Raw genomic sequence first — 26,809 nt, 5'->3', positions numbered from 1 at the left:
GACGTCAGGATGCCTCAAAGATGGAAAAATTGATTTAAAAATGAAAATCATTTTATATAAAAAAAAAACATTTTTTGAGTTTCAACTGAACAGAAGTGAAACCACGTGATTTCCAATTGCTTTTATGTACAAAATAAATAACTAAAACAAAAATAATAAAATAATAATTAAACAAATATTTTATGAGCATTTTATTTTTTAAAGGCATCCCGGAAGCAGCCCCCCTTTTTGTGGGTAAGAGCCCCCATTTACTCCAGAGGAGCTCCAGCTTGGGCAGTGCGTGACGTCACTCCTGCTTTGCATAACCACCCGTCTCGCGGCTGTGATTGGGGGCTCGCGCGGCTTAATCTGCATCTTGGTTTCATTGTATGGAGGACGCCAGATTCGGTTTGGTTCTGCATCTGGACGCCCCGCCGCCCCTCCACCCCGCCCGGCTCCATCCTTCAAGAAGCGGAGCGGCTTGTCGCCGTTCAAACGTGGAGGGAAGAGACACGCGGAGGGACGCTCGCGGCAGGGCGCGCGGCTCTATTGTTAGTTGAGTGCAGTTGGGCTTTTTTTTTCCCCCCGTCAGTAGTTTGTTCGCGTACGCTCGCTGTCGGGCTGAAAAACGGAGGAGCTGTTCACCCCCTCCCGGAGTACCGAAGAGCGGAGACGACGTTTAAGGTATGGGACAATGTTTGTCGTTTCTGTCACGCCTCGTCACCTCCTCGTTACATCGTGTTACTCCTCTGGAAAGCTCGGGGAGTCTCTGCTTCGGGCTTTTTCATTCATATGTCAGAGCCGCGGACGTGTGATGCTAGCAAAGAGCCGCGCGCGGGGCGGTGGTTTCTTCCCTCGCCCAGATGCATTTGTTTGTCTAGACGCGCGCGCGAGGCGCCTGGCGCTGCCGCGAGGGCTTTCGCATGGCATCGCTTTCGGGTCTTATTACCCAGCAGCACGCGCCCCGGAGGGGTTCGCCATTGTTCCGAGAGCCTGAACTGGGCCCCTTTTGACCGACTGATGGAAATCCAGCGCGTTTCTTATTTTATTTTAAATGAATAGCTCCTAAAAATTAAAATAAAATAAAAGCCCAGAAGATTTTAAACTGTCTTACACAACCTTCACTGTACGGCCGTTTTAATGTTCCAACCCTCAACTTTAGTCTAGTTTTGGGAGCATGGCATCCTCCATGTAATCATGACTTTACATCCAGAGCTGCATGTTTCTGCCAGCCATCTGTCTTTGGTAGCATTCCTCCTCATGAAGTGCTTCTGCACCTTCTGCATTTCTCCCAGATGGAGAGATGCTGCTCCTTTGCTCTCCTGGCTCCGTCTGACATAAGCCTTCTTGTGTTTTGGACCTGCCTGGGTGTGGTTCCGGAGCAGGAGCCCCCTCTGCCATCATCAGGGGTATTTGCCATAGGAAGCGGGCGACACGCCGTCCTTTCTAAACTCTGCTCATCAACTGGGTGTGAAACAAAGTGTGAACGACACCAGAACACATCTTGTGCCCTCTTAGTTCATGCTTGGCGTCTGGCGGCGCTCCAAGGCCTCCAAAGCTGTATCCTGTTTCACACGGACAATCCAGACAAAACAATTCCTCAAGTAAAGTAGAGGTTTGTCTATTTGGGCTCCTGCTGAAGGCAACCGTTTGTATTTCTGAGCAAAGTCTAACATCTTGTGGGGTAATTTTTATGGCCGTTTGGTGCTGACTCCTACCACAAATCTGCCACACCCATTTTCTAAAAACAACACAATTTTATTTTAGAAATGGCAGTCCGTTTCCACATCTGCTTCCCTTTCCTCTTCCTAAGTAGTTTGATTGTTTTAATGTGCACTCTGAGAAGTACGGTATTGGATAAAAAAAAAGGAGAGTGGCGTGTTTTGTGCAATAATCTGCAGAATGTATGCCTCTACCTGGTGTGTAAACAACAATGCTGTATTTATCTGTACAGCCATGGTGCTTGGAGCCTTTATCTCACAGTCTAAAGTCTAATTTTGCGCCACAATCTGGTCTGATGGGTTTGTTCTCTGTGTGTAGGTGTGTCAGAGTTTTCCTCGTATATATGGTTTTCTCTGAAATAAGAGGTTAAATGCTCTGACTGCAAGTCTTGAGCTACAAATGTTTTTTTTTAAATAAATCTACTTGATACGTTTTCTGTCATGCATATGGCTCCTGTTAACATTGTAGAATTTTAAAAGCAGTTTTTTTGGGTTAATTTTGGACTTTATTGATGATTTACTGTAAAGTAGGATTAAAATGTAAACTAGATGGCATCAGCGTAACTTAATGTAGATGAAAACGGCAAATTTGGGACATTTTCTGGTGATAGACATTTATACAGAGAATTAAGATCATGAGTATTTTTCTAGATTAAAATTATGAAGATCATGTAGACGACTAGATCCATGAACGTCTTTGTTTTCCTCGAGCTGGACAGCTCCAATATTGCGCGCCGTATTTGTTGCACCACTGTTGTGGGTGTGATGTGCTTTAAGCTTGCAGGACAGCATGTAAACAGACAGCTCTCAGCAACCAACGATTAGTCTGCCCACAACTCAAGAGGTTAATTTCTAACAAACTACTGCAGCAGCTCTGCAAATGACCAAACAACAGATTTGTTCATTTCTGGTTAAAAAAACATAATTCTAAATAAAAGATCACTGGGAATGCTTTGAAAATGGGTCAAAAGATTTGCAAAAAGTAAGACATTTATGACTAAAACCGGAGGATTAACTAACGAATCACAAGAACTCGATGCTCCAGGAAAATATTTGCATTTTCTCTGAAGTCTACGGACCGCACCCTGTTCCAAGCATCGGTTTATTGTCCCACTCCTTTAAAAAAAAACAAACGTAGTTTTGTCCAGATTTGTTTATCCAGTCGGGTCCGGTTAAGCGGCGGTTCTTTGCTCACCCTTTACGTTAAAGCGCGGGTTCTTCACAGAAGTCCTGCAGCGTCTGCAGCCCTCACCAGTGCGGTTTCAAGGCTGGCAGGATGACGTGAGCGGGATGCTGGCGCAGCGTTTCTGGCTTCTTCGTCTGCCTCAGACCACTGTGATTATTACAAGAGGAATTCAGCGCTTCTTTATAGTCTGGACATGAATCAAAAGGGAAATAAGTTGTTTTTTCATGTGGATTTTAATGGATTTTATAGTTTGGAGGTGTGTACTGGTGGCTGTCCGTGAGACATCCAGACCCATCGCTGTCCACTTGACACAAAGTGTCCAAACACTACTGAAGCTCCTGGGCATTACATCGACTATACGTCTGTTTGTTGCTGGCTAGCTAGTACGCATTAGCCTGTCTTTAAATGCCAGTGCTTCTGCAGGACCACATTTAGAGACCTGTCCTCTTAAATATTTTACAACCGATGGGAACACATTTCTGTTTTGATGCATCGCCCGCATTTCAGTGAAACTCATCTCTTTTACCGCAAGTCTTTTTGATGGCCAGCTGCCCCTCCTTCCATCTTTTTATTTGTTATACCAGTTAATCCACTCATCTCCCGCCCCCCACTCCTCTAAGCAGCGTGCCTGGGTGGGGGTGCAGACAATAGCCCGGCCCCTCTGTCTTACCTCCACTGGTGCCATAAACTGAACCACCCGTTCAACCCCATTTAGGTGTCTTTATTTTTTGATTTGTCAGACAAAATACGTTGGAGTGGCAGCAGAATCTGCTCTGCAAAACCCTGCTGGGCTCTGAGCAGATTGTAACCCATTTCCCAGCAGCCCTTGAGCCCACTGTCCGCCGTGGGGTCTCTGCTGGTTTGACAGCCGCTCCCTTCGAGGCAAACAGGTTTAGTCTATTTAACTTGCAGTTTCATTCAGCCAGCTGCTTAGAATGGGTTTTATTGAAGGGCTTAGATTCACTTAGCACATGGCATTGTTTGGTAGATTTGATTAGTTAAGCTCTCTGCCCCCCCCAATAACATTCACAGCTTGCTGACACCAACAATCAGGCCAAATCACTGAAGCATAATGCACTTAAAAAAAACAATTAGATAATTTCCTTGCTGTAGCGCTGTGTAAAAAATGATTTTGGCTTTGTATTTTTAGTAATTATCAAAAATATCCTAAAAGTTTTACATATCATTAGATACTTAGAAACTGCTGCATAAATAGAAGCTTCTGGGATGTCAGTCCAGCTGCTTCCTCTAGACATTCCTGTTCTCGAATGTTTTTGCCGTTGCACACGGTTCGAACACATTTTAAAGTTGTTTTGGGTTGCCGGGTGAACAATCGAGGTAAATGCAGGTTTTACTGGAACGGTTTGGGTGTCGGTTTTGATCACTGAAACCAGATCAGATCCTGAGATACAGTTGTTTTCCACATTCCTAGCAGTGATGCCACCCTGGACGTTTTGCTTTCGGCCAATTGCGAGTGAACCTCAAACAACTCTTGTAACAGAAACGTATTGATAATTATGTAATTTTCGGTTTTAATCGATTATTAAATTGATTTACAGCCAGCTTAGTGTTGCTCTAATGTGCGTGTGCCTTCTCTCTAGTTTAGCTTTGAGTTGCATAGTTTTACTACCCTGTGACGTTTACTGCCGCCATATGGTTTGTTCCTCACAACTTTCCTTTTATTCGGTGGGAAACTATTATTCAGTATTATATTTTCCTAACAAATACTGAGACAATTCTCACATGGAAAGGTTTTGAATGTTGGAAAGCCGAAATGTTGAGTGAAATTTGTATTTATCTGTAGAAATGAACCAAAACAAAGATGTCCCGGACAAGCCCCCAATTTGTTATGAACCGAACCTCAATTAAAATAAAAGTAGCAAATAAAATAAGAGCCATTATTGGGTAGTGCGAAGATGACCGACTGCATATCAGAGCCGTAAGGTCGCTCTGCTCAAACCAAACCATCAGACTGTGACTCGGGGTTATTGTAGTTCTTTTTGTACAGGAGTTGAGGCGACGACACTGTCCTTGTTCCCTTTGTTCTTTGGACTTCTAGAAATGTACACCTTTGTCTGGTTCTTTACTCCAGCAGGTCAGATTCCGCTCTGCAGGAACTGATAACGCCTCATTTAAGGCTTGTGTGGCATAATATCTTCACCACAATTTTTTGTTCCTTCTAATTGATAAGTCAGGAAGAAGTCTAAAACTGAGTGATATCAACTCCTTTCACTACAGTGCAGATTCAATCATCACTGTTGGTAATATGATATTGCACCCTTAACATCCCGTAATGTTGGCTAGCTCTTGCCTTTTCTGACATTCATGTTGGATTTGGGTGAAAAGCGGGTTGTTGAATTGTGGCCGTTATTTTGTAACCCGATCTCAGGAGTTGAGTTTAAACTGTGGGCCTTATTTGGGCTCAGTCCCTCCTAACCTTTTATTTTTTAGATTGACGTCCTTCTTTATTCAGTCCAACAGCATATTGTGTTTCTCCTCCTTTTGTGTTTGAGCTGAACACTCACTCCGTAATTCTTCTGAAGCGATGCCTTCTATGGTTGGACAGAGAAGCAGGGATTTGCGGCGCACAAAGCTTCTTTTCTTGGACTCATTTCTACTAACTAGCTTGAACCAAAACCAGTTTGCCTTCAGATTCCTCTCTGGCATCTCATACTCGGACGTTGATAGTATTAGAGCGCACAATTTCTGTGTTGTTTAAGTGAAAGGTTAAATGCAAAACCCCAACTGTCTAACACGATTACACCTCTTATTTTGGTGTCCAATTCACTGTGAATTGACCACCCGCTTCCTGTTAGTCCTCTCTCATGTTCGTGCTGCACGTATGCCGTAAATTCACTGTTAGGCTTTGGTCTCTTTTCCCGTTGTGTGAATGCTGTTGTTTTGGACACACAACATGGAAAAGGCAATAAAACTGTCACCGTAAACGTTGCAGTTGGTTCAGAGCAAAATGTCTAAAAGGTATGGTTGTTGCAGGAATGCACAGATGGATCGTCTGTGGAATTGAAAGAATGCCGGAAGTGGAACGCCAATAAATGTTTTTTATTTTTGCCTGCATGCTTTGGTTAGTGTCACTGTGACGCACTCTTTTAGGAAAGGTGTTTTTTTTTTCTTACCCTCGTGATGTCAACGGTAAAATTTGTCTTTTTTAAGTATTATAAATCTATCAGACACTTGTGCACGGACACACACTCACACAAAGAGCCAGATGTCGCCGTGTGGCCTCGGGCAGTTTTGAGGAAGTTGTGTGGAATGTGGGACGGTCGGCTCGGTACTTGACACTGTCAGGCGTTCACTTTCTTCCATTTGTCATCTTGCAGCAGATGCAGCTTTCACGCGACTCCTGGTTTAATCCTCTGATTTAACGGTTTCTTATGTAAACTCTGGTCGAACACGCCAGTCTGTAAAAAGAAAACGTAAACACGCGTCTGGAAGGATGTTCGTTCAGGTGTTTCCCAAACACCCAGACGATGAAAACTCAGTTCTGAGAGTTTAAAAAACAATTGTTTATTTGTGGCTTAATTTTGCTTTTTAGAGGCAAAGAATTGCTTTGTTTTTTAGAACAGAACGATAAAAAAAACTGACCACACAGTGATGGAAAATGATTACTAAATGCAATACAAACACAATTGTTGCAGGTTTTATTTTTGCAGTAACAGTTGTGTTTTGAATACTACCAATTGTGTGCGTTTGTCATGCTTATATAAGTAAATGTATCTTAAAATGGCCCCAAACTCCCAAATGAACTGCTTTAGTTTCTCTGAATGAATTCAAGTCGTTTTTAATTCAGCATATAAAAACTTTTTGGCGTTTTCATGCTTCATTTACACGTCCCAGCATTTAAAAAAAACAAAACAAATGCAAGTGTTTCACACAGACAAATCCTTCTTGGTGTGTTTAAAAAAACAATATTCAGACTGGCTCATTCCGTCAAACACAACACCCTGTGTGTGGACGTACAGAGGAAGTACAGCTGCTTTCAAGATTTAATCAGACAATAAATATAGAAAAAGCAGAACATGGACCCCGACCACTTTCTGTACAGACGAAACACCCCCGCCCTGTTAATATTTTAGTGAGTTTAAGCTGAACACAAGCTGCTTCCCAAGTGTACGGATGTTGTTTTTCATCAGTTATTGGTCTTTTTTTTTCTGCATTTAGCTCCTTCTATCTTCAGTTCAGTGATGCTTAAAGCACTTGTGCATCATTTTTAAATGTCTCTCTTCAGGGATTTGTCCCACTATCTAGGTGTCGAGCATTTTTTTTTTTTTTTTTGTTGCTGCCTACAGGATCATTTTGTCAGGATAAATGACCCATTTTTGTCTTTAGACCCTCCTGGACAGTCATTTGTCTTCCTTCTGTTGCATCATGTCGTCAGCTGGTCATGAAGGATGCTTTAGTTACCCAAACGGGATTTATCACATGAACAACGTGATTTCTGCTTCTGCCTGCTAAGCCTCTGGCATTAGGATCTGCACCAGCAAAACCAAGAAATGTAAGAGCTGGAGCTTTCCTGTAGCCGACACTGGAGGCAAAGACGTTTCACTTAAACCAAATAATGTATATAGGACAACATTCAAGCTGTAAACGCAGAGTTTAGTCGTAAAATTATAGTGTGTGGTTGAACGCTAATCTATTTTCCAAGTCCCCTTAAAGTCAGTTATGTAATCATCAGTTTCCTAAATAAGCAAAGCTGGACTCAATTTTTTCTATTTTGGGAAGTCACAGGATGAAAAGTATTTATCAAAACAAAGTAAAATGTTTAATAATCGAGAGGTTGGTGTTCCGCCTTGTTTATTATTTGCCATTTATAATTCTCACAATTAATGAAATGAGAAATGCACGTGTGCAGAAAAAGCAGTAACTGATTTAAAAAGTTCCATTTCGATCATCTCTTGATTCATTTTGAAAGCATTCAGTAGTCTATTCCAGTGTTTTTCAACCTTTATTGAGCCACGGCACACTTTAACCTTGACAAAAATCCCGCGGCACACCAGCATCCAAAAAAAAGAAAAGCAGAAATTCATGGTCTGTATTGATCGACACCCCCCCCCCCCCCCCCCCCCCGGCCGCAATCTCACGTGCATTTTTGTGATAATTGTGGCAGAAAAAGCAGGGAGTTGCGGCTGTTTTTTTCTAAGAGATGAAATAAAAGTTAAATTAGAAAATTTAGAAACTGTTTGTTTGTTGTGGTTTCAAGACTTTTCACAAGGTCGACTCAGTATGCGCTGTCCCTTTAAGCCAATGCATCATGGGAGATGTAGTGTGAAAACGGCAGAAAAAGGGCAGAAAGACTCTCGTCTCTGAGCTTCATTGTTTTGTTCACTTGTTCCACGGTCTGATACCGAATTCTGTGGAAAGCTACACCGCTAAAGACGAGCTTTAGCTGGTATTTCTGTTAGAACTGAGCGACTTTATCAGCAGAATTAAGAACAAGGAAGTGAAAACTTTAGGCACTTCTGATTGGTCAGACTGATGACATGTGATTAAGCCTTCAAGAATGATTGGCGGAGACAGTTAAAGGGGCGGGGACTGCAGGTAAATCGCAGTACCGTCATAATTATCAAAATGTCTTTAATAGAATTAAATAAACACAAAGAAAGTAATTTTAAGATCTTTTATATTCCTAATTACTCAGTGTTTTATCAGGGCCTGTTAGGATGAACAAAGAGCTGAAATCCTGGAGATGGGAAATGTTAGTGAAGTTAATGAGGGTAATTTCCCACGGCACACTTGACCATCTTGACCACGGCACACTTGACCATCTTGACCACACTAGTGTGCCGCGGCACACTGGTTGAAAAACACTGGTCTATTCAGTATGATGAAAAACCTGTCTCGTTTTTTCAGGACATAGTTTCTGCAGAGCGGCAGGAGTTCATTAGAAATGCACCTGAGTTGCGGGCGGGACTGTTGGTGCAGAGCAACGGGGTGGGATTGCAGGGCACAGCAGGGAACCTGTGGCCCGCCCCGTATATTTTCTACACCACAAACGAGATCTCCTTCAAATAAAATTTCTTTCGTTTCTCCCGATTCACAACATTTTGACAACATAAATACTAAGACATGAAACTTTGAGCTTAATTTTCTTTGTCCATCAGAAAAATGCCAAAAATGTGTCAAAATACTTTTCATTAGAGTGGGTCTTTAATAATGTAAAACTTTTGTGCAAAGGAACTTGAGTTCAACTTGTTTTGCTGTTGTCATTTTCCTGTCTTTCTTGGGTTACTTTCCCTGTAGTGTTGCATCAGTTTTGTATGACCAGTTGTGTTTGCACTTTGTCTTTGTAGTCGATTATCCTCAGATTTCCGCCTGCTCCACAGGAACACAAACGGCAAACTGGACTTTTGGTGCTACTTTTATTCCACAACTGGACATTTCCAATTCCTGTTGCAAATCAAGAACATTACACACTCGTGGGTCATTTTTACACTCCCCATTTCTTGGTGATCTTGTCTGCTCTTTCACGGACGCCATGCTTTGATCGTTACAGTTGACGCACCCTTTTTTGTAATCCGTTTGAGACCCACAAAACATGGTTTTCAACATAACTTCTGCTCACCCAGCTGGAATCTGTTATTGTCGGTACGCTCACCTGTCGCCGCGCATTTACACTCTTGGTTATCTGAGGCCAAACGTCTATTCTGTCCAACTCGGCAAACATCTTGTCTACTTTATTTTGAATGTACATGATCTTTAGTTTTCTAAAATCCTCTTGGATCCATTGAGTTGAATAAACTTTTTTCTTTCTTCTCCAGAACACTGAAGAGTAAAGAAACAGCGACCCAACTCAACGGTACGTGGCAGACCCTGCGCACAGCAGCAGGCTTTATCATCTTTACCTGAAGGGATGAAGCCGGATGGGGTTGCCGTGGAAACTGCAGAGCCCGCGGAAGTCGCCGCAGCGTCAGAGCCATCTTCGATGCAGGAAAACGTCGTTGAGGAAGTTCCATCTCACCTCGGGGCGGCGGCGAACAGTGCACCACACGAGGCTCCGAAGACCAACGGCAAGCCAGGGACCGTCGACCCCAAAGCAAAAACGAAAAAATCCGGAAATAGGCCACCGCCTGCAGCCTCTACAGGGCTTTCTGGGTCTAGACCAGGAACTAACTCGCACCGTCCAGTCAGAGAAGTCAAACCTGCCTCCCCTTTAGCCAAAAAGACTGCAACGACGACGACGACGGCATCAAAAACAACCGCTGGAGTTGTGCCTAAAAAACATGCAGGCGTGGCGGCAGTTTCCTCCACCGGTAAGAACCCAACGCGAGCGCCCGCGGGAGCGGCTCGGCCGTCTGCTCCAACGGTACCAAACGGTGCCAAACCTGCAAACGTTAATGGCACCATGGGGAAAAAAACAGCAGCCAACTCTGCTAATGGGGCTAAACCCAAAACTGCAGGTGGGTTGAGGAAAAGGTCACGGTAAAGGTTTGAAATCTGTCATTTCTTCCTCACACTCTTGCGTTGCTGTTTTTGTTTTTTTTGCAGCTGCTGCTGGTAGGACTTTGACTTCCACTGCTCCAAAACCTGGACCTTTAGCAACCACCAAACCTGTTGGCGCTGCAGCTTCAAAAGCCACGAGGTACGGAAAGTTTTCTGTTTTTGTCAGGCCTGACAGCAATTCTCAATAAGATGACGGCGTCAGTCATGAATAACTTGATGGAAGCGACTTGGGTTGAGGTGCTGATAGTTTTCCATGTGACCCATTCCTCCTCATCTGCTCTGAGGCCTACGTGTTATCTCCATTACACATTTGAGAGTAATCTGATTACGGAGTTGGATGTTCTCCCATGTAATGTCATGCTGCGGAAGACGGGTTTAATGGAGCAACTGACACTGAAGAAAAATGCTTTGTATTAAACGGAGCCTTTAGCAGGAACTGGAAAGAGAGCTGTTGGCTTGGATTGTCTAAAATAGATTTGAAAAAGCTGCATTAAACTGCATAGTTCTTATCTTAGAAATGTTCTGCTGCTGTAAGAATTTGTTTGTTTCTGATCTATTTGGATATTTTTAATTAAGAAGATGTACCCAAATATCCGTACATTTTACATAAAAGTTAAGCCTCAGTCCCTTGCACCTGTAGAGGTGGCTGACCCGTACCGGTGCTTTGGGTTTTTGGGTCTTCCGGGCCTGTGGAGGGTTGTAGAGAGGAGCAGGTGTGTCTTACTTTGAGGCTCCCATCAAAGTATGTAATGAAAATGGAAGGTACCATTTGTCACGTGTGTAGTAAGCGTGTCCTGAAATATTCTAAGGATGGGTACCTACTAGTGACGTGTGGTGAGCTTTACGGCAGGTGAGGCACACAGATGACCTCATTATTCAGATTTACAGGCAAATGAACCCTGCAGAGTAGCTTATTCATCATATCATTGGCATAAATTCACCAAAGGCTATTATTGACTTATTTTACTTATAAATGAAGTCTGTGCGTCGCTCCTGCAGAAACGCATGGATAACCTGTTTGTAGACGTCTTTCTTTTCTTTCTTCAGTTTAAAAGCCTCTCCGTCTCCATGGAGATCACTGCCAGAGACTCAGCTCCACAAGTTCCTGACTTTAGACACGTAATCCTCCATTTATAAAATCATGCTAAACAATAAAGAATAAATGGATGGCTGCACTTGACTTGCTCCCACTAATTCTGTTAATGTTTAGCGGCAATGTCAAATTCTCTTTGATCACCAGCGCCCCCTGCCTTGAGACAGGCGTACTGCGTGCCACACAAACGACAAAATGAGTCACAAACTGGCACAAATGTAATCAGACAGTTGGTGAGAAATACAAAAAGAATGGAGTAATTAAAGATAAAGTAGTGATGGGAATGATACTGTAACGCTCATGCATCAGCTGCAATTCCAGTAAGTGTGTGAAAAGGGAAGGAAGAAACAGGCGGGGCCTCACCTGCCGTTTTCTCGTGTATTTGGACACGAAATTTGTAAATTCGCTCCTTTTTTTTTTAACCAAAGAAATTCTGAAACCCCCCCCCCCCCAAAAAGTAATAATAGAAAAGACATGCCTGCCAAATATTTTTTTACAATTTTAATTAAAAGGAGGCTGTGCCTCACCTGCCTCCTCGGACTGCACATCACTGGTACTTGCACAGTGGCTGCGACGATTCACGTTCAAGCGGCCACTGTCAATGAAAAGTATGTAATTGTGCAGCAACCTGAATTTCAGGCTTTTGAATGCTTGCGGTCTTGGGCTCTACGTACAGAAAGGCCGTTCATTGATCGCACGCTGAAAGTTCAACCGGTTGAACTTCACTGCTGCTAAAACATGTCAAATCTGTACTTTCAACAATGAGGGACTCATATCTGATAATGACGTGCGAGTAGAATTCTTTTTAAAACACATAAGTGGCAACCGTTTTATCAAGATCATGAAGGAGAAATTGATAATTGCGCCTTTTCTGCCCGGCTGGATTTATGACACAAAGTCTTGCATTTATCGGAACAGAGCTGAGAAAGAAAAAGCCTGTAGCAAGATTTGAACCACTTTGACATTTCACATCAAGCCTCATCCCACTGTAGGCAGTGGACAAGTGCTAGGAAATGATAAAAAAACAAAAGGAATCTCCCGTGTGAACATCACCAGCCGAATGTAGGTTCATGAAACCGCAGATAGCAGATTGTTGAACGCCTGGTGTGAACCTAGCATGAGGCGTTAGGACCAACCAGAAAGTAATGTTGTGATGGTCATGTTTAGAATTCAGACGGGTCATCCGTAATAAACCAGACATCTTTCCACGGGATGTAATTCTCTGTAATGAGACTTGATGAGATTATGCACCAACTTGGCTTTCCTCTCAGAACCCGATTATTAAATAAAGGGACCGTGTGCTGCGTCATTTTCCTGGGAGCAGCTCATCAGTGCGTCGTTAGACTAAAAGCAAATGTTTTCCTATGATAGTCATACTGTGTGTGCAGCACACACACAACTGGTATATCTGAGCTTTGTATCGTTTTTCACTATAATCTAAATGCTTTTATACCGGTCTTTAAATCACACTAACCCTATAGTCATTCAAACTGCTGTAGATGGAATATTGGCATTAGCAGACCTCAAATCATTTGCTGGAGGAGTTGATGCCACAGTTCTAGTTCTGTTTTATTCAGCTGGCACTGATGCCAAAATCTTCTCAGCTTCTCTGTCCTGCATTAGTAATGACTGGGAGAGCAAGCCTTCCATAGCAACACATGCAACACTAGATCACAAGGGTGCACCATTAAAAAAATAAGGCTTAACTCACATGTTGAGGGCCACTATGCTGATGTGGCCCTCGGTGAAAATGAGTTTGACGCCCCCGGCTTAACTCAAGCTCTTTTGCTGCAGAAATGAACCCGATTCAAGCAAATGCTTTTAGAGAGTCTCATCTATGAAAACTGCTGGGAGGATGCTGAGGCAGGGAATTGGATCTTTCCTGAACCTTCGGTGTTAAGTGAGTGTCGGTTCAGCGCCTCCGAGGAGTATTCATCCAAACACCTGCAGCTGTCGGGCAAATTAAACCCAAATTGTTTTTTATTGGGGTCGACGGGAAATCTGGAGAAGGATCCAAAAGTTTCCTCAAACAAGAAATGGGTTTATATTAAATGTTTAAAGACCCACTCGAATGAAAATGGGGGTTTTTAACATGTTCTTATAGCATTTTTCTCACAATGGACATTTAAAAAAATTTAATCTTTTGCATTTCTGAGGTTTTTTTTTAATTTCTTTATTCAAATTTTGTGAATCGGGAACAAAAAAGCTTTTAGCAGTGACGTAGAAGCTATTCGACAAATCACAAGCTCCCAGCTCTGCTCCATTCCGATGCGTCCACCTGTAGACAAATGACGGATGGAATCTGGATATAAACTATAGATCTGACATCGATCCCCATTTTTGTTTCACCGGTAACGTTAGCTTGTGTCTGCGAGCCAGCGGGAGAGGGTGTATACAAAGAGATGATGGGAAATGAAGGCAGGCTTACTGCTTGCCACAACTCGGATGCTGAAATTTATCATAAAAATCGACATTTTTATTTTATTTTATTAAAAATGGCATCATAATTAAAAGGCCTTTAAGAATCTCTTATAACGTTTGTTTAAAGATCTTTAAGCTGGTTTTTCAGTTTACATTGCAAATTTAAAAAAAAGGCAACCTTTACTAACACGTGCATTCATTTAAATGGAAAATTACTGAGTTCCTAACTTTGAGCATTTCATGGTAGGCCTCTCTTAATCAGCCAAATACGGGGGTCTGAGATTAACACCCCCCAAAAGAGTCCTTGGCTCCAAAGTAAAAACCAACATATTCAAATCCAGCTTCAGCGTCCTCTCAGCAATTGCACTTCCAGTTTCCATCCTCCCTTTGATAGAGGAACCCCCCCCCCCGGTACATATCCAGTGCTGGGCGTATGGCCAAGATCTTCATCACCCTCATATCCAGGCTCATAACCCATTTATCTAGCAGCTACAGCCAGAGAAGTGTGTGGCTGATGGGCTCATGCTGGTCTGAGATGACAGCAGTGCATTGATGCATTTCGTAGCATCCTAGCATTTAGCTCCTTGTTGGGGTTTTTGGGAGGTGGGCTGTTGGCTGCAACATCTTGTCCCAAAAAACTAAAAATAAAAGATGATTCAGAGGTTTGTTTGGCAGTGAACCCTGAATCTAAGGCCTTGTTATTCACATGCAACCATGTGGGTGGGGGGGGGTTGACCTGGATGGGGCTGTGGGTTTTGGGTTGGCCAGGTCTGTGGATGGTCGTAGAGGAGCGCAGCTGCGTCTTGCAGTTCCATACCGCCGCCTCAATGGAGGTCATAAAAAGGGAACGTACCATTGTCATGTGTGGCAGGTGTACTGTGATGTATTTTTGAGGCTAATAGAAGTTGCAGCACTTGTGACGCTTGGGTATTGCTGTCATGCTGTGTAATTATGCCGCAATCTAGTCAGTGGTAAGCTGTGAGTTCTGCATGCACGAGGTGTGCACGTGATGTGCAAGTCCCCGTAGGATGTCCACACAAACTACAGCATCTAACTTCTAGGGCTGCACGATGTGAGGAAAACTAGCGATGTGAGTGATTAATATTACGATAACGATATAATTTGCGGTATATAAACAAATAGCGAAACAACCAAAAACACAATTTCAATTTCATTGCTGCCATAAGATTGTTTTAGCGCATTTAAGGTAACCATTTATTGCAATTTTCATCCGGGTATCCACCTATTGGGACTAATGTATAGCTGCATCCACAGACCGGTTTTCCTCTCCGTCACACAGAAGTTTGTGAAATCCTGTTGGTTTTCACTTTTCCCAGCACTCCTTTCGTCTTGTCTCTTTTAGCGGATGAGCACCATCATGTTGGGCCTATCTAGACCATGTTGCATAAGCCAACGATGTGTTCCAACATCCTCTGATTCTGTATTGGCCATAAACGTCGTTACTTAAGTTAGGAATTCATTCAACAAAACGCCTGAGTTCTGATGCAACCTACCCTTTTTAAAAACGTCATAACAAATCCTTTCATTTGGTGACAGTTGATGGGTTTTATGACGAGCTGCAGCCGATTCTGGTTAACGTTTTCCCGCCCTCCTCCTCCTCTGACCTCCGCCAAACCGCTTCAGGCTTTTACTTTGTCACAGTGAACTGACGACCTGCACGAGCATTTTGAATGCAAAGGGGAAAGTCCATTTTAGTTAACTTTCTCTAGAAAAGAAAATGACGACAGAGGAACTTCAGGCAGTGTTAATCTGCTGTAATGGCTCTCGTCAGACCTAAAAGGGCCGTATTTATGGCGTGTGGGCGTGGAAAAGGCATGGGTGCAACAAACATGTGACAAAGCACGGAGCTCCCTGCTCTCCGGTTGGCGTTTGTGGGATTTAGTGAGCAAACTCCGGACTTCGGATGGCTGTAATGCCTCTCATCCTCCATTAAACTGTGGATTCTATTGATTTCATCCCTCAGACAGGAAATGCGTGCAGATGGAGCGACCAGCCTCCACCCACAGGCGTGTTTGGGCCTTCAGTGGATCAAACCTTTCTATGAATTATGAGTCATCATAAAAGTGAATGGAGTGGATCATTAACCTAATATCTATTGTTGCTGCTTCTACGCTCCCGGTTCATGCTTTGCTTGCTGGCTTCCTATACACGCATTTCTATCTTTTTTTTTTTTTTTTTTTTTAATACCATCATGAAACGAATCCATCTTGTAAGCTGAGGTCATCCTCTGACCCAGATATTGAAGGGTTCCACGCGTTCTCAGGCCGCTCTAAGCCTCGTCGCTCCAGTTTCCTGTCCGGACAGTGGTGGCAGAAACAAATGGCCATTGTGACGGGTTCCTTTAATGTGGGAGCGGCATCCATGTGCTGGCATGCTACCCCACTGAAAAACATCAAAGAGGCCGTCCTCACCCGTTCTCCATCGGCAGGCGGAGGCCCAGAAGCAGAATGTTCTAGCAGGTTAAGGAGTCGCGGCGTTGGTTTGAGACGGACGTTGGCTTCTTTCCAGAGTGCAGCTTTGATGGTTTTTTAGTTGGGGGACTTCGCCGCTGCACAGATGAAATTCTTGGATCTGCCATGAATTTTCGGCCGGGACCAAACCTGCCACGGCCTCCAGACGGTGGAGGTCAGATGTGACCCAAAACGCACCCGCTTCCGCGTCTGCACCGAACCCTCAGGAAACTGGAAATCGCACCATTAGCTGAGTCAGTTCGGTCTTTCTTATGGGAAATGGTCTCTGAGGACTAAAACTGGAAACTAATTCACGAGAACTGAACCGGATTGAATCCAACCAAATTAAGTCGACTCGGTCGCTTTTTTTTTTTTCGCAGTGCAAACGCCGCCATGTTGAAACCAGACATCTGTAAAAGTTGTTTGGTCCGAGTTGAACTGAGTCAATGTTTCTGTGGCAACTGCTTTGGCCAACCAGGAAGGAGCTTTCTGGAAGGCCACACCCCTACTGCTTGAAGGCGGGCTACATCAAATCCGTCAAGTTTTGAACAATGGACGTGGGGGCCAGAAGGGTCCGCCTACTTTTATTGAGGCATCTGATTGGTCAATTTTATAACTTGAAATATTAAAAAAATTAGAAAAAAAGGGGATTATCAAGATGTTTACCAATAGGACTAACAGTCACTACTCTGTAGAAGTCTATGGGATGTTGGCTCCTTGGAGCCAGCAGATACTTCCTGTTTGGAACACCAGGAGAACTCAGTCCAGTTCTCATTACAGTCCATGGTTCAGACTCGATGGCTCTTTCTTGCCAACAGTCAAAGTCCAGTAGCAGAGATTGTTATCCAAAGGTGTGGGCCGGTGGAGGATGGGTCAGGATGGCGCCGGAAACCTCAAGATTGAATTTTTCTTAATTTTACCAGAGGGTTCTGTATTTTTATCCCTTTTTGGAAATAAAATTGTAAATTTGAATTGGTTAGATTTGCGCTCACAGTCATGAAACTCACCTTCATCTTCTGCTCCGTTTGGATTCTTCCAGGACTGCAGCAGGCGTGTCTGCATCTCGAACATCCAAGCTGACTGCAACCACAACAAAAGCTGCTGCTGCTGTCAAAACAGCTGTTTCTAAAAGTGCTGCAGCACCACCTACTGGCAGGACCGCAGCAGCACAGCCTCCTAAAGCCGCTGCTGCTAAGAAAGGTGAGGCAGACCTTTGTCTGGATGATTCTGTCCGATGTGGTTTGTTTATAAATGTTTTCCAGAGTTATTATGAATATTTTTGAACACATTTCTCATTCGCCAGATGTCGGTCGGCCGCCTGCTGCCCCTGCGGTCAAGAAACCTGCGGGAGCGACGGCGTCTCCTGCTGCCAGGAAGCAGGAAGCTTCTAAACCTGCAGCCGCATCCAAGGCCAGCGCAGTCCCCAAAGAGACCGCCGCCGCCACCAAAGCGGTGGACAACAAATCCAAACCGCCTCCACCTGCAAAGCTTAACGCCGCAAAGAAACCCGCCGCTGCTGGGCGCCTCCCTGCAGTGAAGAAGCCCCTCCCCTCTCAAACCCCACCTGCATCTCCAGCCAACAAACCTGCAAAAAGCAGCACCCCCAAGACCAAAGGCGGAGCCAGGCCCGTTCAGACGGTGGCGCCGTTCAGCTCCACAAAGAGGAGCCGCGTTCCAGGGGCGGCGGCGGCTGCTGCTGCTGCTGCAGCACCTGAGGCTCCGAGCGCCTCAGCGAGCGCGGCTGAAGATCCACCTGCAGGCGCCGCTGCAGAGGCGCCCTCAGCGCAGGAACCCCCCCAGACTGCCTCTTCATCAGAGGAGGCCCCCACCCTCCAGTCAGCCACTCCTGCCTCACCGACACCAGAGCAGAGTGCGTCTGCAGCCACGGCAACCCCGCCTGACAAAGCCCCACCCATGTCTTCCTGCCCCCACCCAACGCCGGGCGCCATTACCCAGGCCCCTCCTGCTGCCAATCTAAATGAAGAGGAGGAGGAGGAGGAGAAGGAGGGAAGTCAGCTGGTCTCCGTGTCTGAAATGAGCGGAACCACGCAGCCCACAGAGGAGTCCCGGCCGGACTCGGCCGGACCGGTGGGGGCGTCGGCCTGGAGAGCTGGCGGCGCCCTGCTGTCAGAGCTGGACTCTGAGGACGTGAGCGGCAGCCAGCAGGGGGCGTCCGAGCTGAGCGCGCCGGGCGTCTTGGAGGGAACGGAGAGCACGGACGACCTGGGCGACGGCAGCCTCAAAGGCGCCATGGACATGGAAGGCGCCTCGGCGGGGTCACCTGACTTTGAGAAGGTCCCTGACATTCCGGTCATCGACTTCGATGAAGACGAGGACGACAGCGACCGCGTGTGCGACATGGACGTGGGCTCCGAGAAGACGGACGAACCGCGGAGGCCGCGGCACGACAACGACATGGACGAGGAGGAGGAGGACGACGAAGACGTGGAGATGGCGAGTGAGGGGGTGACGGAGAGCGGGCTGGAGAGCTACGGAAATGCAGACGAAGATGACTTTGCTGAAGATGAACGGCTGGATAACCTGAACAGAGAGGCTCCGCCTCCGCCGCCTCTGCTGCCCTCCGCCCCGGCTGCTCAGTGGGACCAGCCAAACCCCTTCGCTGATCCGTGGGCAGAACCTTTCCAGACCAAGCAGGCTGTTCAACCTGCCGCAGAACCCCTGCTGGGGGACTGTGTGGCTCCGCCCCCAACCGCAATCCAGGCGTGGCCAGACGCCGCTTCGTTTGTTCCTGAAAAACAGAACTCTCCCCAGCGTCCTTCTGCCGAAGCGCCAGAAAAGTCCCAGTCAGGCAACCTGAACAGCGAGTCCGGCACACCTGAGGATGACATCAGCCGTGACGGAAAGCTCCGCCCTCCAGGTGGGCAGGCCAATGCAGACCGGGGCGCTGATGTAGAGGAGGGAGAAAAGGAGACGGAGGAGGAAGAGGAGGAGCCTGAACCAGAGACTCTTCCTGCTGACGAAGTCCTGGGGGGCCCTGCTACGGCGCCCACCTCCGCCCCCTCCTCATCCACGACGACAGAGGATGAAGCGAGCGACACGGAGGGCGAAGCTCAGCTGGAGGACTCGCTGGTCGCTTCAGCCGTGATGAAGATGAAGTTTGACGGCCAGCCTCTGGCCCAGCGCTGCCTGTCCACGGTGGAAGAGGGGGTCGAGGAAGAGGGGGCCGTCGCCCCCGCCGCCGCTGAAGACACCACCTCGCCCTCCGCTGCCTCGTTGGCGTCGTACGGGTTCGACTCCGCGACCACGCCTTCAAACTCCAACGCCCAGTCGACCGGGGAGAGCTGCGTGAGGAGCCCCGGCATCTTCTCGCTGGAGGAGCTCTCCGAGGAGGCGAAGGAGCCCCCGACCGAGCAGCAGTACATGGAGTGCAGGAAGCAGGACGGAGATGCAGCGGAGGTCTCGGGGGGAGGCCCGCATCCCCCATCCAGCTTGGAGAACCCGGCGGAGAACGTGCAGCCTCTGTATTACTCTATCTGTGAAAAGACTGAGGACTCTTTAGCAGGTAACGTATAGCTGTCACCCGGTAAAACCCCGTTCCCCCTTTGGCCCTCCTCCAGCTTCTCCTCTTCATCGGTTGTTGTTGTCAGTCTGGGGGGGGTGGGGGTGGATTTGAACCCAGTTAATCAGAAAAACAGAGAGCAAAATAAAACCTAAAAAGCAAAACCGCCCGGCTGAAATCCCACAAAAAAGGCTTTATTTCCTGTATGTGCAATCGGCTGCTCGGCTGCGGCTGCTCGGCTGCGGCTGCTCGGCTGCGGCTGCTCGGCTGCGGCTGCTCGGCTGCGGCTGCTCGGCTGCGGCTGCTCAGTTGGATGAAGATGCAGAACACTGACGCTCTCCTGACCTGACATGAACCTGTCAGGAGCTCCTCAACAGTAAAGTGGCGCCGGAGTTGGATGGTCTCACCGTGTTCTGCTGTGTTTGTGTATTTAAACGTCAAATAAAGATTAGATTTTTACCATCAAGTCTTCACTTATTACAGGCGAGTCATGAGGGGGTTCTCAATTGGGGGGGGGGGGGGGGGGGGGGTTGTTATTGCAAGTTTCTTTATGCTCCTCCAAGTCTGACTGGAAGCTGAACTTCAGAGACGTGAACTCGGCGGATCCACCGGAGCAGCCAGAGGATCTGCTCCCATGGCGTCTAGATAACGGAGGTTCTCTGCTTTTTATTTATTTATTTTTTTCCTCTGCACCTGCGTGGTTGAGCTTCTGTCTGCATGTCACCGCTGCACAGACGGCGAGCTGCACTTCATCCGGAAGGGCAGGTGCCTTCGGGTCCGGGAAGACCCGGCTGGTTGTGGGTCTGGGTGTGCCTGCTGGGTTCACATGGTGCTTAGCTTGGGTTCCTGCTGCATGGAGCGCTTTTGCATGGATCACAGGTGGACTAACGGCGCTGCGCCCCCCTCCCCCTCCCCCTCAGGTACAAGCTTGCTGTGTTTGCTGCAGCTGGTTGCATATACAGGAAGTTTGGCTGCTTCTTTTGCACCAAAAAGTCTCATTTCTAAATTTGTTTTGGAGGTGTCGGCTCCGGTTTTTGCACTTTTGCTCTCTGCACAAAGTCCCCCCCCCCCTCGGTCACTCACCTGGGCTCACTTATTTTCCTCAACAGTCTCATTTACCCCAGTTTCTGGGGGTCCCCCCCCCAAACACCTCTGAAACGGGCTTTTTCGGTTATGGTGGCTTTCATTTTGCTGTTCTACCTGAACGTATGCCCCGCCCCTTTGGCGTCTGTGTGACCTTCTTCCTCTCTGCAGCTTTGCACCCACAGTGGCGGGATCACGCGCCGCTCTCCAGAACCTACTACGACGTGGTCAAGCTGCCCGGCGCCGCCGGCGTCCCGCCCAAACTGACGTGTGCCGACCTCCCGCCCCGGAGCCCCGGCGGGCGGGGGGCCAGCCCGCAGCTCCGCAGGCTGGAGCAGCATCAGCGGCAGCTGCTGGAGCTGCAGCACCGCAGGGAGCAGCAGAGCCGGCCGCTGGAGGAGGCCGAGCAGGAGAGGAAGAGGAGGGTGGAGGAGGAGGAGAGGAGGAAGAAGGAGGAGGCTGAAGAGGAGATCAAGAGGAACAAGAGGGCGGCGGCGGAGGAGGAGACGAAGCAGAGGAGGGAGCTGGAGCTTCAGCTGCAGCAGCAGCAGCAGGAGCTGCAGCAGCGGCAGCAGATCCTGCAGTGGCAGCAGGAGCTGCAGGAGGCCAGCAAAGGTCAGGCGGTGCTGCTGTCTCCTTCTGGACTCTGCACCATCTATGAAGCTCTGGAGAGCAGCGAGGAAGAGGAGGACGAAGAACTGGACAACGAGGAGCATCCAGAATCACCGATCGGTGACAGAACGAGACCAGACGAGGACAAACGCTGCTCCTCTCCGTCTGCCGGCTCTCCTTCTCCTCCACACTGCACCCTGTCGTCCAGCAACCCCTCCCGGGAGGAAGAAATGTCCTCCCTTTGCCCCCCCGAGTCCCCAGAACACCCGTCCGCCCTGGACCTGGACTGGGGGCAGAAGGTGGACATAGTCCAGCAGCTGATCAACCAGACGCTCCTGCTGAACGGAGACGGCTGCTCCTCGCTGCTCCTTCTGCCGGGGGGAGCGGGAGGCACCCTGAGCCCCCTGGAGAGCAGCCTGTGGCCCTCCCTGCTGCCCCCCCTCACCCCTCCCTCTGCCACGGTCACCTCCGTCAGCAGCTTCTCCCCCGACGCCACGGGCAGCTCGGCGCAGGGGGAGTGGACGGTGGTGGAGCTGGAGACGCATCACTGAGGCCCCGCCCCCGGGAGGAGGGGCCGAGCTGTTTGCGTCACGCTGCTGCAGCCGCAACCACACACAAAACCTGCCATTGGTGATATTTCTGTCGCTATGGTAACGAAACTATTTGATAAGCAAAGTTTTTTTAAATACTTGAGACGGACTTTATTAAAAAAATGAAAAATAGTTTTTGATCTAAAGTGGCTGAAAACTTGAATGAAGTTCAGAAGCTCCTCCTCTTCTGCATCTCATGGAAGCTGCACCTTTCTCAAACTATCCCATGATGCATTGCTACTGACGGTGAACATGGTTTTTCCTGCCTTAGGATGGAGAAAACGACCAGAGAACAGACTTCTGTACAGACGCAAGAGTCTTAATATTTCAAAGTTTTATTTCGATTTCAGAAGGATTTCTTTTTTTTTTTAGGCTGAAGTCAGAAGTTGAGATGAAACATTTCCGTTTGCGTCTGGTTGAAGTTAAAAATGTCATTTCAGTCTCGTTTTCCACCTGAACTCTTTATTTTTGGTTTTTCTTATTTCGGGTTTAGTTTAGAAACGAAGCTTTACGTCTTCCTCAGGTTTTCAGACGGAGCGCTTTACAGAAACCGCAGCTCGTTGGTGGCACGATGAGGAAGGTGCGGCCCTCATCATCATCACAGAAAGCACTGAGACTGAAGTGACCTGCTGCACTGACGTCCCACATGGACGCCACTACTGACGGGGAGCGTCCTCGGGGAAGGAGGGGCGTGTCCCTAAAACTGTGATGAATGAATGTGGTTGAAAGTACTGTCCGTCCTTTACCTGTCTGTCCCTCCTTTACCTGTCTGTCCCTCCTTCACCTGTCTGTCCGTCCTTCACCTGTCTGTCCGTCCTTCACCTGTCTGTCCCTCCTTGACCTGTCTGTCCCTCCTTCACCTGTCTGTCCCTCCTTCACCTGTCTGTCCGTCCTTCACCTGTCTGTCCCTCCTTCACCTGTCTGTCCGTCCTTCACCTGTCTGTCCCTCCTTCACCTGTCTGTCCGTCCTTTACCTGTGTTACCCCGGAAGGTTCCTCCACCTTTTGTCTCCACCTTCACAACTTTCTTCTTCACTTTTCCCAAATGTTCCTCCTGAAACTGCTTTGTTTGAAACTGGATCACTGTAATGAAGGGACGCTCCACTTCACTTTTGGATTCCAGATTTGTAGAGGCGTAGTTGCCGTTTCAGAGTTTATATAGAGACTTTTATTGTGGAGTATAATTTGTAATCCGATGTTTTCCTTATGTGAAGACCTGAGCCGGAAGCTGGCATGTGAAGTGGACTTTGTTTCTGCAGATCCTCGTCATTTCAGTGTGAATGAATTATTTATTGGCCTGCAGGTCTCTGGCAGCTTCTTCTAAAATGTTTGGACACAAAATGTGACTGAAATTCATTCAATGCAATGTTTTGAGTTAATAAAATACCTTTTTTAATAACACGACTTCTGTTTTTAACAAACTCTGAACAACTTTTTGTATTTAAGACAAATATAAAACTCGTAAAAAACAACACTTATCTTTTTTAAAACATGCAAAGTTAATCAGCAAATCTGAAAACGGTAAAACCCACGAACGCCGAGCCGACATCAGTCCGGCTTCCTCCTCTTCTGCACGCGCTCAGTCTGCTGGTTTACTCTGAGCGGCGCTGCTGCAGCAGCAGCTGCAGCAGGACGTCCGTGGCGCTGCAGCTGGACGGTTCCGTGCAGCCCAAACACAGAAGCTTCTGGAAGTCGCCTCCAGGAACGTCGCACAAGATCCTGAACGTCAAAGAGGACCCAAAGCTTTGATCTGGAGCCTTTCAGGGAGACGCCGCTCTTTTTCTCTCACGCTCACCAGTCGTAGAGGTCGTCCGTTTGGGGGTCGGGATCCAGCTGCACCCACTGGCCGATGGACCACACCCTCAGCGCGCCCTGGTCGCTCTGGTTGGGAAGGTCTTCGCAGCAGAGGAAGAAGCTGAAAAGTAGACCGTCATGACGGGACGTCCCGGTAGAGAGAGATCACCGTGAAGGATGCTTCCACGTCCACTCACTAGTCCGTGTGCCGGTCGCTCTCCCCCTCCTCCTCGTCTCCGTCCGCATCCGCCGGGAGACGCTCCACGTTCCAGCGCATGCGTTTGTACAGCCCGGTGTCGCCCCGGGACAGGTACGGCGTGGGCTTGCAGTAACGGAAAATGGTCATCTTGAGGCGTCCGAGCCGACAGCGACCGATGCAGAAGTGTGACACGCTGTGGGGGTGGGGGGCAGGAGAACGGTCACACGAGCGACTCAGAATGCTGAGAACCTCTTCGTACGGTGGCCCTGAGGTTCAAATCACATCAACAAATCGACTATTTAAAAAGCAAAACAAATTTTAAAAAAACAATTTTACCTTTTAGGAATCAAAACAAAAACCAAAATGTTTAAAAAAATTCTGAAAAACAAAAGTAAAGCCCAGAAATCAAAATGAAACGGAAATAAAATTTAAATAAACCAGGAATGGGACATCGTTGACATCGTGTTTTTTTTTTTTTTACTGTATTATGTTTTCATTTCGGTTGTTTTGCTTTTGTTCTCATTGCGATCTTTAATCTGTTTTTGCGTTCAGTGATTTGTCCTGCCGGGGCCACCGTACCTTCAGGCTCCAAAGCGGCGTGTAACGCTTGGCGGGGCACCTGTTGGGCTCGGCCTCGTCCACGGACAGAATCCCGTATCTGGCGTAGGTCAGCAGCAGCTGCTCCAGACGCTCGCAGAGCTGCTGAGAGAAGTCCAGCAGCTGCAGACGCACAGAGCGCAGACGTCAGGAATCGAACACCGGCGCCGTCGCTCAAGAGGCCAGTCTGTCCAACAGCAGATTAAAAAAACACCGAGCTCCACAGCTGTGGTGACTCCTAGCTTTTGGAGACTCAGGGAGGGGAAGAGGGGGCGGGCTTGCAACAGTCCCGCCCCCTCCTGCCGCTCTGCAGACACTGTGACCAAGAAAACAACGTTTTTTTTTATTGTGGCAAAAAACAGCACATTCATAATTAAATGGCTGCTGGGAAGACTTTAAAATAGATCCAAAGATGATCAGAGTGGGCGTTTAAAGATCCATAACTGCTGAATTAAAATGTCTTTAGAGGGTTATGATAATTAACGTTTGCAGTTTTACTCAATCTTTCTGGTTTAACTGTTAATGAACCTCTTAAAGCCTTATTGATCAAACAAAGATATGTTAAATAAAAAGCCTTCTAACAGATGAAAAAATGCATAAATACTTCTTAATCCATTTTAAATATTAGGTTAGTTCCATAAATTCTTCTTCAGATCAGCCTCAAGCCAAGTTTCCACTCCGGTTTCTATTTATTATTATTTATATTTTAAGATTTTTCTTGTTTTTTTTTGATAATTTATGTTTCATTATGTTGGGTGCGGGCGGCGTCAGGAGGTTGAGGGCATTCTGTGTGTTTTATTAAATTATTTTTCGGTTCCGTTGTATGAAAAGTGCTTCATAAATAAAGTTTGGATTGATAAAAATCAAAAATACCAGCCATAGAATCATTTTTTTTCCTGCATCTGAATGTTTTCATCACCTTTGAACAAACCTCGGCACTCAGGTGAGACGGTTTGGAGGTGGGGCTCCGAGCCGTTGATTCCAGGCGCCTGAAGAAAGGCTGACACGTGTAGAGGAGGGTTGTGACGGCGGCGGCGAGCGCTTGTTTCTCCAGGTGACTGTTTCTGCGGTCACGCGTGAAGGAAATGAGGTAAGAGGTCGTACTGTGAGGTCGTACTTCCTCTCACCTGTCCAGAGGCCTACCTGCTCACGAGGCAGTCACGCAGGTGCTCCACCTTCTTCAGGAAGCCCTGCAGCTGCTGCTGGCTGCACTGGAGGCCCAACCCTGCCTGCCTGACCTCTAAGCAGCTGCAGGACGCATCTCTGCCACAAGGTGGCGCCAGAGCAACGTCGGCCAGCAGAAGCAGCGACTCTTCCAGCTCTAAAACACAATTTAAAACGAAATCACATTTTTTTTAACTAGTAACCAAACTTAACCTTTATGGTGGAGACGGTTGTGACGGGTTTGTGACCTGACCTCGGCGAGTCCCCATGGGGTCTAATTTCTGCCTGTTGTCCTGCGGCGGGTTACAGAAGGTTCTCGGGTCCGCAGGAGATTCGACCTCAACTTTAGTTTCTGTCATGTTTTCTACAATAGTCAGAACTCTGAAAAATAATAATACAAAAAAGTATTACAATCTTCAATCGTTATTGTCTAAGCTTCTTCGCCGAGGACGGACCGAGCCTCAGCTTTTAACGGCTATGCTATGCTAGCGGCTAGCTAACCGTCACAGTTTCTGCTGTTAAAAACGTTTTTGTTAATATACTTAATTTTTATTATTATATTCACATAACTACATGTATTGTAAATCGTATATTAGCTACCTGTCTTGATGTGCCCCCAAAAACACCTTTTTCTCTTCCCTCTTTGAACGTTCAGACAAACGTGACGTCAGTAACAGTTGGAGCGCCCCCTGGAGGATGGCAGCTGGTTTTTCAAAATAAAAACCCCAAAAAATTGGGATTGATGAGGACTCTTTCATTACAAAGTTACATCAAAGAAACATATCTGGAGGCTTAAAAAAGTTGAAGATATTAACTACTTTGATTTTAAGCGCAGTTTAAAAAAAATGCTTTAACTAACAGTTAATAATGTTGTAGTAAATTATAGAAAACAAAATTCCATAAAAGGCAACCCCATTGACGG

The 26,809-nt window shown here is 47.0% G+C and overlaps 2 protein-coding genes across 10 annotated transcripts; one reads left to right on the top strand and one right to left on the bottom strand.

The window, feature by feature from the left end:
* The first annotated feature begins 271 nt into the window (after window positions 1-271).
* Window positions 272-23,532, top strand: prr36a (proline rich 36a). Of its 2 annotated transcripts, XM_023954089.2 has the most exons (7): window positions 328-663; window positions 1,275-1,388; window positions 9,663-10,301; window positions 10,390-10,483; window positions 17,369-17,529; window positions 17,633-19,852; window positions 21,104-23,532. In XM_023954089.2, the coding sequence occupies exons 3-7, from the start codon at window positions 9,755-9,757 to the stop codon at window positions 22,093-22,095; spliced, it is 4,014 nt and encodes a 1,337-aa protein (XP_023809857.1). In that variant the 5' UTR covers window positions 328-663; window positions 1,275-1,388; window positions 9,663-9,754; the 3' UTR covers window positions 22,096-23,532. The 2 variants fall into 2 exon arrangements, with proteins under 2 accessions (XP_023809855.1, XP_023809857.1); XM_023954087.2 differs by lacking the exon at window positions 1,275-1,388 and having other exon boundaries at window positions 272-663.
* On the bottom strand, window positions 23,502-26,646 carry c1h19orf67 (chromosome 1 C19orf67 homolog). 8 transcript variants are annotated; one of them, XM_078948096.1, is made up of 8 exons: window positions 26,488-26,646; window positions 26,141-26,268; window positions 25,867-26,044; window positions 25,643-25,787; window positions 24,706-24,910; window positions 24,125-24,392; window positions 23,929-24,048; window positions 23,502-23,852 (listed from the first exon to the last, which is right to left on the bottom strand). In XM_078948096.1, the coding sequence occupies exons 1-8, from the start codon at window positions 26,643-26,645 to the stop codon at window positions 23,726-23,728; spliced, it is 1,329 nt and encodes a 442-aa protein (XP_078804222.1). In that variant the 5' UTR covers window position 26,646; the 3' UTR covers window positions 23,502-23,725. The 8 variants fall into 8 exon arrangements, with proteins under 8 accessions (XP_078804222.1, XP_078804231.1, XP_078804241.1 ...); XM_078948105.1 differs by having other exon boundaries at window positions 24,125-24,319; window positions 24,746-24,910; XM_078948115.1 differs by having other exon boundaries at window positions 24,125-24,319; window positions 24,706-24,846.
* Window positions 26,647-26,809: the final 163 nt, after the last annotated feature.

The sequence above is a fragment of the Oryzias latipes genome, chromosome 1, assembly GCF_053564925.1.
Source record: "Oryzias latipes strain Hd-rR chromosome 1, Olatipes_Hd-rR_3.1".
NCBI classification, from domain to species: domain Eukaryota; kingdom Metazoa; phylum Chordata; class Actinopteri; order Beloniformes; family Adrianichthyidae; genus Oryzias; species Oryzias latipes.
Note: the sequence above shows the minus strand (reverse complement) of the source record. Positions and strands in the feature narration are given on the sequence as shown.

Coding starts and splice junctions, on each gene's coding strand:
- prr36a (XM_023954087.2), top strand. CDS start 9,755: ATGAAGCCGGATGGGGTTGCCGTGGAAACTGCAGAGCCCGCGGAAGTC. Junction 10,302..10,389: donor GGCTAAACCCAAAACTGCAG/GTGGGTTGAGGA, acceptor TTTTTTTTGCAG/CTGCTGCTGGTAGGACTTTG. Junction 19,853..21,103: donor GACTGAGGACTCTTTAGCAG/GTAACGTATAGC, acceptor TCCTCTCTGCAG/CTTTGCACCCACAGTGGCGG.
- c1h19orf67 (XM_078948096.1), bottom strand. CDS start 26,645: ATGAAAGAGTCCTCATCAATCCCAATTTTTTGGGGTTTTTATTTTGAA. Junction 24,049..24,124: donor AGCGACCGGCACACGGACTA/GTGAGTGGACGT, acceptor TCTACTTTTCAG/CTTCTTCCTCTGCTGCGAAG. Junction 23,853..23,928: donor ACGGACGACCTCTACGACTG/GTGAGCGTGAGA, acceptor TTTGACGTTCAG/GATCTTGTGCGACGTTCCTG.